Source organism: Diachasmimorpha longicaudata, chromosome 9 (assembly GCF_034640455.1).
Source record: "Diachasmimorpha longicaudata isolate KC_UGA_2023 chromosome 9, iyDiaLong2, whole genome shotgun sequence".
NCBI classification, from domain to species: Eukaryota; Metazoa; Arthropoda; class Insecta; order Hymenoptera; family Braconidae; genus Diachasmimorpha; species Diachasmimorpha longicaudata.
The window spans coordinates 4,165,447-4,177,956 of NC_087233.1; the positions used below are offsets into that span (position 1 = coordinate 4,165,447).

Below are 12,510 nucleotides of genomic sequence, written 5' to 3' on the forward strand. Positions count from 1 at the left end.
AACTGTAAGTTGAAGAGAGACGAATGAAAGAGCAATCTCGGGAAATACAAACGTTCCATAACTTCGGCTAATTTAACTCGAAGTAATGACAAATATTGGGCGCCATTACTCAGGTGAGAAATTGTGGGTAAACAGGGGTAGAAGGGGTCACTAATTACCCCATTTCATAAAGCCGAAAAGACAATTAAATTCAACATGAGAGAATGTGTTTGATCCTGATGTCCTCCAAAATATTCAAAACATTGGGTTTATTTTTATTTCAACGTCAAGGTCAAATTCTTTTTTTTGCATTTGCATATTGGAAGAATATTGAAGAGGGTTTTTTCTTCAATTTCAAGGTCAAATAATTTTTGGTGGACATCTTGGTGAATATTGAAGGAAATTACGTCATTAGATTGAACTTTCAATCCGAAGGGGGTCAAGGGAGGAAAATTCAAATTTTAGTTTTGAAAAATTTGCCAACTGCGGAGCAATATAGTATTGCAATAAATTGTCCCTCGTGCTGATGATACCGATGACAGATATTGCACTCAGAATACTTTTTACGACTTCTCCCTCCATGAAAGGAGCTCCTCATCCCGGAGATTTGTGTTTACACCATCGGTTTAGAGCTCGTAAATAATTCCGACTCAATGTTGCATCATGCAACTTGATAAGGGTTATAAAAAAAAGTGGAATTTAGAGAATATTTGATGGTGAAAAGAAAACGTAAAACAACGTGATTACACGGGAATGAGAATGATAAAAGTTCCTGAGAATCGTGAGAGCTGAATTGTATAAAAAAATTGCAGATCTCTTCTCTGTGAAATGAAAGGTGGAGGAAAAAAAATGTGCGAGGGATGAGGGAGGGAGTGCATACTTTTTGTACATTTTTTTCTTAAAGAGGAATACCCATTCGCCTGGAGGCAGACACCAAGAGAGCGAGAATGGACGAGAAAAACCCTCTTAAACGTTTATTCCTCGTTTTCTTTTTCTCTTCAACTCTCACACCCCCACCCACTCCCGCATTTTTCTTACGCTGATGTGTCTCTTACTATTTCTCATGTCCAGCACTCTGCGAAATGGAAGTTCAGGAGGTCTTTCCTGCGCTTGAGAATTTTCATTTCGTTTTTTTAAAGAAAATCCCACCCATTTTCCCCAGGAGAATCACAACAGGCATCAAAATTCCTTCATCTACAGCAGATCACGTGGTCCCGGTGATTCCTGGTAATTCTTTTCGACCTCCGCAGGCCGAAAGGAGGTTTATATTCCTTCACTTGTCCAAGACAATTGTTTTCATGTACCCGATAACCTACGATTATGATCGGTGCACTTGGTGGCAAACGGCGCCCTCAATATCTCTTTCCCAGAAGTTTCGTCAGTCTGGAGAAATCTCGAGATATCTCGGGGAATCCCAGCGGATTCCTATGAATAACGACTAAAGTCTACAAACACTTGGAGACAAAATGGCTACTGGAAATACCTCAAACTTTCATCCATCAACCTCAATATCTTCCACCGACAAACGGATAAACATTGTCGAAGAAAATACCACTTGATAATCTGCATTGACGAGAACTAACCCAAGACATAATTCTCAAATCGTATAAAAATAGTCATTTAATGCACATTCGCCAGACACGGAAAATTCGATGATTTACGGAGGGGAGGGAAAAAGTTTTTCGTCTTCAACGCGAAGGGATGAGAGGTGTGATATACGCTCTGCTTCAACTATCGTGGATCAAGTCCGAAGTTTACGATAAAGTGCATCACTTGGGCTGGGTTCAGTTCATAAAATTTGTTTCTGACAAAAAAAAGGTAAAAATATTATGCATAAACGATGGAATTCACGGTGAGCTCAATCGATAACCCATGAAAGTGGTGATTATCCGGAAATAATAGTCTAGTTTTTCCCCAGAATTTCAGAAAACAATGAATTATTGTTTGAAAAGAAGAATGAAAAAAACTAGAAATAGCAGACAAGGGAAATATTCAATACACAGTGACTAAAATCATCCATTTTGCCCCAGAACTATAGAAAATATAATCCCCCTTTCACCGCACCCCCTTTCTCCCCGCACTGACAAATAAATTTCTGATCAATCGAAAACGAAAATCGAAAACTAAATCGATTTGCTCAAAATCATAATAAAATGTAATAAAAATAAAATAATAAACAATTGGCATTGGAAATTTTATAGCAGAGTAAACCAATTTGTTGAAAAATGCTTAAATAAAAAAAGATGGAGCGCAGTTACGCACTTTCTCAGTGAACCTTCAAGAAAAAGTATCGAACATTCAGTAAAAAAGTGCATAATTCTTCTGTAATTTTTACCGAATACTGTTCTGCCTGCACGGAACAGGCGCGTAATTTTTAGACAATTTTTGTCTCCGTGTAGCCGCTTGATTCTCTACCTGTTCATTATCGAAAATTATCGCTTACACATCATATCAGGTAAATTATCTGTACATTGACAAGGAAAATTAATCGAATGTCATATTCATTATATTTCAATAAAGTGACTTGGCTAATGCCTCAATCTCACTTGTGCATAAATAACCAAATTTATTGAATTAATCTTCACCCCTTCGACCCCACGAACCACAAAAAGCATCAAAAATCGTCCAGATTTTACCCCCGATTCTTAATTCGGTTATCACTGTCGATTTTCAGCCTTCAGATAACTTTTGAAAATTGATCTAATCGAATTGATTGAGTGAGTTGCAGTGTCACGTTTACAAAATGACACACCCACTGAATAAAGTAAATTGAGTCACTTACCGCATAGGTGGTACGTCGTAGTGGCATGTGAAAATTCTTGTTCTTCGTTGAATACCCTCCGGGGGAGTTGAAATTAAGTTGGCCTCAACGAAAATGCTACGCCAAACTGCTCAGCCCCCCTCACCGTCATAGATATCACCACTGTCTTCGGTGAGTTCCGCACTCTGGCCTCAAACTCTCGAGGATCCTCCAACTTTACTGGAAATACGTGGGGGAATCGTTGGCTTCCTGGTGAAATGCATTTAAAAAATAATGAGTTCGGGAAGTTTGGGCGGAAAAGGGGGAGAAAATACGGAAAACAATTTTTATCAATTTATTTTTCATTAAATTTTTCCAGTACTTCTTGAAACAACTAAAGATTTGAATGCCTACACCAGATATTGTCGAAGAAAAACTTTCCAAACTCATCGATTTTTCCTTTTGTTGATATTTCCTACGTGACAAAATTGCTTTCCATAATTTCCTTGAAAATTGTGATTGAAAGATTTTAAAAAATGGCATTAACAAATAAATACTATCGATCGCTAAATTAGCATTGTTACATCCCTCTCATTTGCCAAAAAAGTCAATCTCTGAGGTCATTCAAACAAAAGGAGCCCCATAAAATAAAAATATATGTTGCCTTCTCATAATTCCGGTCAAATCGCAAAAAGTCTCGTCCCCTTCTCAAAGATGAAAAAAAAAATGCTTTAAACGGGTCATCCTCAGCAGTTTCCCCACTCGGAATTTCCAGAGCCACGAAAAGCCACCATTTCCCTTCCAGTGAAATTTAATAAAAAATTCTCAAGCAACACAAAAGAATTTCCGCCCTCCCAAACAAAGAGCACAAGAGGACTCTGAAATTCGAGTCAATTCTTTGAGATTCATAAAGTGCATAAAAAATCCCAACTGAGGATATCGTTTGTAGGTGTCCAAGAGGTTAGCCCCCCCAGGGGTCTCCGGCATATTTCTCCAAGCGCAAAGTGATGAAAAAAAAAAATTATACAAAAGAACGAAGGAGGAGAAAAGGGTGGGGAATGTAATGCGTAATCCCGATACGACTACGGGGATGAAGTATATGCTGCATCAGGTTGTATGTGCGGGGTTAATACCTCGAGGCGGATCGTTTGTCTCGTAATGGCTGGACCGAGTCGGCCTCGGTTGAACGTTTACAGCTCGGTGGAGGCCCCTCCAGTGGCTGCTCCGTACCTTTGTTAATGCTGGCTGCCTCTCCCTCCAGACAACTGAGGAAAAAAAAATAAAAAAAAATCAACGGCCGAGGTTGTAATGTGTTATGGGTGAGCGAGGAGGGCCGTAGCCGTTGGACGAGCGTTAGCGAAGGTGTAAATATGGAATTCGCTGTGATAGAGCCACAGGCTTTTGCCTTATTAACCTCGTTATACTGCTCTCTATCGTGTCATTTACACCCCCTATCGTGAGCCAGATTTTTCCCAAGATTTAATTTTTTAAAATCTTTATCGATTGATGAATCCAGTCGACAATTCTCGAAAGGTCGAACCAAGTAGAGCATAAAGCGGGGTCTGGGGGTTGCCGAGCCCACATACCTCCCCTTTTCAACATAATAAAAATTCTCTATCAGTATTAGTTGACCTGGTGGGGGCAACATGGATCTTTTTTCTTTCAAATGGTGAATTTTGTTGACTATCGATCGAAGTCGCTGAGCACCCACATCCCTCAGTCCTAACATTTCTTCCCCTTTTTTTTTTTCACCGAAAAATTTTATGAACTAGAACTCAAGCGAGTGACGCATTTTATTCCGGTACTTCGGACTTGATCCAGGATGACTCAGGTAGAACGTAGATCACACCTCTGATTTCAACGCGAGATACTGCCTCCCCTTGCCTTTAAATCATCGAATTTTTTTGTGTATGTGGCATATGTGGATTAAAAAAAAAAGAAGAGTTGCCTCCTAAGCATCACTAAGTCTTAGATTATGCTGTAGAATAATTATTAAATAGTTACCAAACCCAATTACCGTGCTTCATTCATTATTTCCGAGTCTGCTAATTATGTTTGATTCTAATAAAACCATTATTTCAACAATTTATTTGTTATACCCATTTTTGATCACGTGACCCTCTCTAACCGGGTCTTAACCATGTCTATCTGTTTGTCGGTGTAAGATATTGAGGATGATAGATGAAAGTTTTAGTAATTTCCGGTTGCCATTTTGTCTCGAAATGTTTGGGGACTTTACTCGTTATTCATTGGACTCCACTGGGATTCCCCGAGATATCTCGAGATTTCTCCAATCTGACGAAACTTCTTGAAGAGAGATATTGAGGGCGCCGTTACCCACAAAGTGCAGTGATCATAATCGTAGTTATAAGGCACATGGTAATTGTCGTCTCGGACTAGTAGAGGAAGATAAAAATTTTTTTATCGACTGAATTATCCAGACGATGGATTTTTCACTTCACATCACACCAGACGTTTCATGAAGCCCTAAAACGGTTCATTAATCAACAGATTTAATAACATTATCGCCCCCCCATTTCACACTGGACCCCATTCTAGGTTAGAGAATATCAGTCGATAAAGAAGGTAACGATCTTACTGCCCGTCGGTAAATAAAAAAATATTCCTGAACTGTTGTAATTACGATTAGGCCGTTAATTAATCAACACTACCGATCTTTTACAATTCGATTGACACTTTCGAGGTCATGCAATACTCAGAAAGGACTGGAATTTTTTATCCCTCTGTAATCACCTCAGGACTTTCTCTTTATTCATGAAAAAAAAAAATGGAATCACGTGGAGCAATGAATTCTCCGATAAATCCAATAAAGCAGAAGTTGAACATGCAGAAACGAGTCCTCCTCACCCCATTGCTAGTAGAAAGCGTTCGCTTCCGCGACCTCTTGCGATGCGAGACGAGTGAACGAAGTGTTCCTGGCAGAGTATCAAAAAGAATAAGGAACGTATACGCGGATTGGTAGAGAGAGCATTGAGCATAGTCATGATCCGAGATATTCGGTGGAGCTTCGGAAGAATCAACCCCATTCTCAAACCCTCTCCCCCCCCCCCTTTCTACTCCTCGCCAACCCCCTCTGGAGATACCGATCTACCTCTTCCCACGTTGCGCACACTTTTACACTGTTTATTTCCCCTGGTACATGGAAATTCAGGGCATAAATGCATGAAAATATATTCGTGTATACATAAATGTTTATCATGGAACTTATACATGAGACTGGGAGAAGCAAGTGGCTAGGAATAAATTTTTTTTTTCTACCCAGAGATGGTCGTTTTTTTTTTGTTTTTTTTTTTTAATTTTTTGCGAGGTGCATAAAAAACTACATTTTCTCCTGAAGTTCATGGTGCCGATGACTAAAGTTTCCCGGGGGGTCGTAAAAATTATATTTCTATATTATTTTTTAATTATTAGGGCTAAAGTTTTCAGAAGATGAGAGCTTTGGAACTGTTCAGGGAGTAATTAAAGTTTCTGTGGTAAAAATTTCTTTTAATTCGGGGAATTATTCTTTCGATTAGCTGTTAAAATTGTTGGACGATTGTTCACGAATGTTTAATTAAGGATTTGTCGCGAAATGAAGGGGAATATTATCCCTTGTAATGCAGTAAAATAGGACCAAAAATCAGAAGTTAGTGGTGAGAGAAAAATATAATTTTGTCAATTATTCAGAAAATTATATTTATCTCGCAGTGGAATTTTTTAAACTATCGAATGGAACCAGAGGAACTTATCTGCTCTCTCTTCTAGTCCTAAATCAATAAAAAATTCTAGGCCGGACCTTAAATTTACCATTTCACGTTTGATGGCTCATTAAATTTATTCTGGAGCTAAAATGATAATGAAAAAAATTATAAAAAATTATATCAGCTGCATAATTATCCCAGTGGTCGAGCAAATAATGCCCGCATAAAAAAGAAATTCCGCAATAAGTCGGCAAGTGTCGTAAAAAGGCTCTTCATTTTAACGATTCAGTGAAATTCCTCAGGAGATGTTCATTAATGATAGCCATGAATTCCCAGTGCATTCCTCCCTTGATGAAAAATGACGCGGTTGAATATGTCCCAATTATCGAATCCGTGAACGTGTTTTATCGTGGATATTTGCCCGGCTAAATTATACCCCTGTGCACCCCCCACACCCCCTAAACTGTCCCCCAAAGGCGTGACCAAGTGCCCCGAAGTACTCAGAAACTGTAGTAGTCATGGCTCGTCTGACCAAACTACGGGAAATGACATTGTGCGGTCGACCCAAAACCGACACCCTAGTCTACTCACCCCCCCTACATCCCTCCTTGGGCATACCTATACGTACGAACTCACTCGTGAAATTCCCCACACGTAAATTTAGGGCTCATTGAGAAACCCCAGCACGAAGACACAAAATAGTAAATACGAGAAACTACTGGAGCTGTCAAATGCGCGTTTTACAACTTTTCTTCATGCGCCAATGAGATTTTTGGAAAAATTCAAAAATTATATTACACGGAATAACGGAAAAAAAATTTGGATAAAAATGAGACCTCTGGAGGACGAAATGTGTAATATAATGACTATTAGGCACTTTTTAGGTCAAGTTTTGGTGGAAAAATGAAATTTGGGAGGGTAATTTTTGCGATAAAACTAACATTCGTCCCTCATGTTGTCCCTCTGAAGATCTAATTTTTGTCCAAAATTTCTTTCGGTGGATTTTTTCTCTTAATAAACGGAAATACAGTTTTTCGCAAAAAAGAAAATTTTAATTAATCCGATCCGGAGATGCGATCAAGTGCATCTTACAATTTAATCTGACAAAATATATCTCAATAATTCGCAAGCGTATGCCCCACGCAAAAATAAAATCCCATAAAAAGGTCTTCATTAAAAAAATGCGGTCAAGTCTAGCGCCAAGTTCACCACGAAATCTACTCCAATAAAATTCCTCATCTCATTTTTTTACAACCTGACACTTCAACCACTAAAAAAATCCTCATAAAAAATATTTCATTAAAAAATTGCGGTCAAGTCTAGCACCAAGTTCGTCCTGACCCCCAATCCACTAAAATCCACCGCTTCATTGATTCACCAGTTGAGACCCCCACCAATAAAAAAACCTCATAAATAACTCGCCCTCATAAATAACAAATAAATTCCATCGGTGCGGTCAATACTCTCGCCAAGTACCACCCAAAAACCAATAGACTCCCCCGACACTCTCTTCCCAAAATCGCTTGTGAATTAATTCGCAACCCAACCAAGTCACCCAATATCTCATCCATCCAACCTGAAAAACTACTTTCGATCGAAAGAAATTACTTACCACGATCGGGAAAATCCTCCAGCCGGCAATTCACCCTCTCCTGACGATTCCAACCTCGAAAATTGGCCACCGAGTGAACATCTGAACGTGGCAACGTTAGTACGTAATCTCCGGCATCGACCCGGAATGAAACTGCTACCGTTTGCGGCAGTTTGGATCTCAAGAGGACACATCACAAGTCCCCATGGTTTATGATCTCACTTCTAGCCAATGACGTGACCATCTGCTCCAACAAACCGAAAAGAAAAAACAGAAAATATAGTGAAGATAGACGAGGCAAAAAAAAAAAAAAGTGATGGGAGAAGAAAAATTGGGAAAAATGGCGTGGAAGGCGGGGGGGGGGGATACGTGGAAATGCGAATCCCAAGGTTTACGAATGACGCGAAAACCACATCAGCCATCAGGGCTTTGCCATCGACATAAAACCAAGAAGATTTATGTATTCCGTCTTGGTGGCGCACTCCCACCACTTCCCAGCATGACGCCTGTTAATAAAAAGAGGGGCAAAAACCCTCTCCCCCTCCCCCCTCCTACTCCCCCGGGGCAACTCCATCTGGATTATCATAATACTAGATAGAGGACAGTATTTCCAGACGTCAAGGACGTGACGCCAAAGTGAAGAACAAAAAATATAAGAAAATATTGAGTATTTGTTTGTTTATTTTTTTTTTCACGTGAGAATTTGAATTTTTCTGTTGCAGACGTACAATAACGACGCTCAAGTCGGTGAATCATCGGCGTGTGCAACAGCTCTGGTGTGCGGGGTCAAGGCCAATTACGAGACCGTTGGACTAGACTCATCAGCGAAGTTCGACAACTGCCTCTCAAGTCAAACCGCAAGGGTACCGTCTATTGTGCAGTGGGCGCAGGAGAGAGGTGAATAATCGAGGATAACAATAATGTTTTGATGTATCGAGTGTCACGAGGGGGAATTGAATGATTATTGTGGGAGGGAGGTGAGAAAATTAAGGTGCAAGTTTGGAGGAAGAAGAATTATTTTGTTAGGAAGGTTTGTGGGAATTTTTTAGACGAATTTATTGGGGAATGGCGGTCGTGTCTGGCGCCAAGTTCGCGTCCGACGTCCGCAGGACTTTTTCACACACCTTTCTCTTCGTGTAGAGGAACTCTCCCTTATTCTCAGTTCCAAATCACCCTTCTTCTTCTTTGAAGATCTCTAAAAATTCCCATATCCCAAACAGTCTCACTTCTAAAATCAACAATGTTGTGTTATTTCTTCAAAATATACCATTCCTCAAAGAATCCAGTAATTAAAACCCTAAAAATAAGAATCCAATAACCTCCAAACCCTTCAACAAACCATAAAGCTCATCCAACCCCAAAAAGCCCGATTTCCCTTCCCAATACGTTCCAAAAACCACCCCCACAAATTCGTCAGATTTAAATATCCACCACCTCCTGCCTCACATCATAAAAACCGATTCGCAATTTGAATTTCCTTTTATTTTCCAAACTATTTAACTACCCCAAACAACAGCTGATCAACCCACCCACCCACCTCCCTCCCAAACCCCTAAAAAAATAAATATCTGAAAGGTGTCAAAGGTTCCATTACCCCGCCCCCCCCCTCTCTACATGTATAAAAATATCCTAACCTCCCCCAAAATAGACGCGACACAGAATTATTGACCCCGATAGTATAAACCACTTAAAACGAAGCAGAATAGAGCCACTATGTGATGGTTAATCAGTTCATAAATTCTTCATGGGTCGGAAACAGCTGGATTATATCCCTTTAACGTACGTCCGATCGGTGGGCGTTATTTCCACTAGGGGCCATCCGGAAGAAGCGTTAGACTGGAGTTTTATCATCCCCCTGCTCATCCCCCAGTCCCCACACACCACCCCTCACCCCCCTACCCCCTCCTATATATAACGCATGAGAAATGGGTACGTACACTATTCTGAAAAGGGGTGGATGGGTGGCACATTGAGGGGTGGGGGGTAGGGAGAGGGGTTGGTGAGCGTTGAAGGAACGAGATGGGCGTGGCCATTCGCCTGATCGTAAATAAGAAATTGAATGGAGAGGATTAAATGCCATAACAAACGGTTACGCGCGTGTAGAACCCAAAAAAGGAAAATGGCGTTGTATATACATATATATATATATATAACTGGTTTGTATCTGATACAAACGTCCTGGTAGTATACGTCAGTGGCAAACGGTGGGCTATTAATCAACCGTGGTGATTCATCTTAATGACCGGAAATGAACGAGGCTGCAGTGTTATACAAACCATGTGCTGTGTATTATCACAAATAAATTATGTAATTAACAATGGGGAGAAGAGGAGATAAAAGTGGGTGTTTCCGAGTTGAGATTCTCGAGAGAGATCAGAGGAAGTGGATGTTGTACTTGGGCAGGTGAAATATAGACTATTAATTCGAAAAAATGAAGTATATGATGTGGAGTGGGTGAAATGGACTTGGACCTAGACTTGACCGCGACCCGCACTACCGATTAATCCTTGATTTACGACGCAAAGACATTTTTCCTTAATTATGATTTATATTTTATTAATTTGAGGGACGTACTTGGGCCAAGACACGACCTTACCATGACCTGATGTCCCCCGTATTTATTTTTCTAGTCAGAGTTCTCCCTAAAGATGCCCATTTCTCCTAATTCCCTCCTTGAGGAGGAACAACTAGGGGACGTCAATTAGTTAATGTACCTCACACATAGAAATAACATTCCAAGTAATTCAAAGACGTGGCCCACTTGCGGTCAATACTCGCGCCAAGTACACGTCACCTTTCCCAATCTCTCCAATACACCAAAGTTAATTTCTAATCCGATTTGTGGCTTACCAACATCCCCTGATTTCCCTCCGGCGATGGAAGGGACTTACGGTCAAATCGTCAACTAATTAATTCATTCGTCTGTTCAGGTAAATCTACAGGTCTCGTAACAACAACACGAGTAACTCACGCCACCCCAGCGGCTCTCTACGCTCATGCCTCCAGTAGATACTGGGAGGACGATGGAAAAGTGCCTTCAGCCGCTAGAATCAATTGCAAAGACATTGCTAAGCAACTTGTTGAAGACGAACCCGGTAGAAACTTGAATGTTAGTAATTACTTTCTCAATAAACTTCCGTGAAGTTTAAATTCGTTGTCCTTTTCCCTCTGCATTCGTTCATTAGAATCCAAGTAAGCATTCTCGGTATCTCTCTGGGAATTAATTAACGTTGGAAAAATTTGATCAACTGACTTTGGAATTTTCAGGTTATTCTTGGCGGTGGTAGACGACACTTCGTGTCTAAAGTCACGCCGGACCCAGAGGATCCGGACAAAGAGGGAAGACGATTGGACGGGAGAAATCTCATTACGGAATGGACAAAGAGCCATCCGGAGCCCAATTCCAAGTACGTGTTCTCCAAGGAGCAGTTTGATGATGTTGATCCTAGTCGGGTGGATCATTTACTAGGTGAGTGAAACTAGAAAATTAGATTTCCCACACGGTGAATCAATGCAAGACGCGCCAAATACAAATCTCCCACCATCTCCGAGGATCCAAAGGGCCTCTGGCCCTTATGACCCTCGAGGACCTTTGACCTTCTCGATTTTCTTTAAATAGAGATGAAAAATCCTGCGAAAAACTTTGAGGACATTGAGATCGCTCTTTTTTCCCATCTCATGGTAAATTTGGCCCGACCCAACCGAATGGAAATCCCTTCATCCGTCAAGGTTAATACCTCTAACCATCAACTCTTGAATGTCCACAGGTCTGTTTGCCTATTCCCACATGGACTTTGAAGTAGATCGCAATGCATCCGGCACTGGTGATCCATCACTCGCTGAAATGACGTTAAAAGCACTGAGAATACTCAAGAAAAACCCAGAGGGATTCTTCTTGTTTGTCGAGGGTAAAGCTTAGTGAACAGTCCAACTTTTAAAGCAAACTGAGAATTCTAAAGACGTTCGACAAGAGATTGAATAGGGAGAAATTATCTGTTTGGGGGTGGGGAGAGTGGAGAAGATGATAGAACAATTCCAAATGGAAATTGGAAAAGTTTAAATTGAAATAAATCGATTCGGTAACAAAACAAAGATAAACTGGGAAAATTTTCCGGAAAATTGAGTGTTGATGGAAAATGTCTCATTTCAGGCTCATATCCGCGGGGGTGGGGAGTGTGAGGAGGAGGAAATTAGACGGATTCGAAGATGAACCATCAAATGAAAAAATAATTTAAAAAATTGGCGGTCGAGACTCGAGCCAAGTATACGTTAAGAATAATGAATGGATCGATAAATTTCGTTAATTACTGAATAAAATTATCATCATTCCATTTCGTTAGTCCCTCGTATCTATAATAGATACAATAATGCGATGAAATTCGCAAAAAAAAATATGTCGGTCAAGGCTCGCGCCAAGTACATCCATACGAATCCCTCGAAAATCAAATTTTTGCGATCAATTGCTCAATTTCCTTCGTTATCGACCGGAATCATCACAA

The 12,510-nt window shown here is 40.4% G+C and overlaps 1 protein-coding gene and 1 long non-coding RNA gene across 12 annotated transcripts in view; one reads left to right on the forward strand and one right to left on the reverse strand.

Annotated features, from left to right (window-relative positions):
- LOC135165714 (uncharacterized) overlaps positions 1-12,510 on the reverse strand; it is a 140,653-nt gene that overhangs the window by 116,158 nt on the left and 11,985 nt on the right. The window contains exons 2-4 of the long non-coding RNA XR_010299558.1: positions 8,033-8,255; positions 3,853-3,984; positions 2,762-2,989 (exon numbers count right to left, since the gene is read on the reverse strand). This is a non-coding gene — a long non-coding RNA (uncharacterized LOC135165714). The remainder of the gene's footprint in view (positions 1-2,761; positions 2,990-3,852; positions 3,985-8,032; positions 8,256-12,510) is intronic.
- LOC135165713 (alkaline phosphatase-like) overlaps positions 1-12,510 on the forward strand; it is a 70,808-nt gene that overhangs the window by 46,285 nt on the left and 12,013 nt on the right. For all 11 annotated transcript variants that reach the window (XM_064127274.1, XM_064127275.1, XM_064127273.1 and 8 more), the window contains exons 4-7: positions 8,734-8,908; positions 10,942-11,120; positions 11,279-11,480; positions 11,779-11,919. In XM_064127274.1, the coding sequence (XP_063983344.1) occupies positions 8,734-8,908; positions 10,942-11,120; positions 11,279-11,480; positions 11,779-11,919 (697 nt within the window). The remainder of the gene's footprint in view (positions 1-8,733; positions 8,909-10,941; positions 11,121-11,278; positions 11,481-11,778; positions 11,920-12,510) is intronic.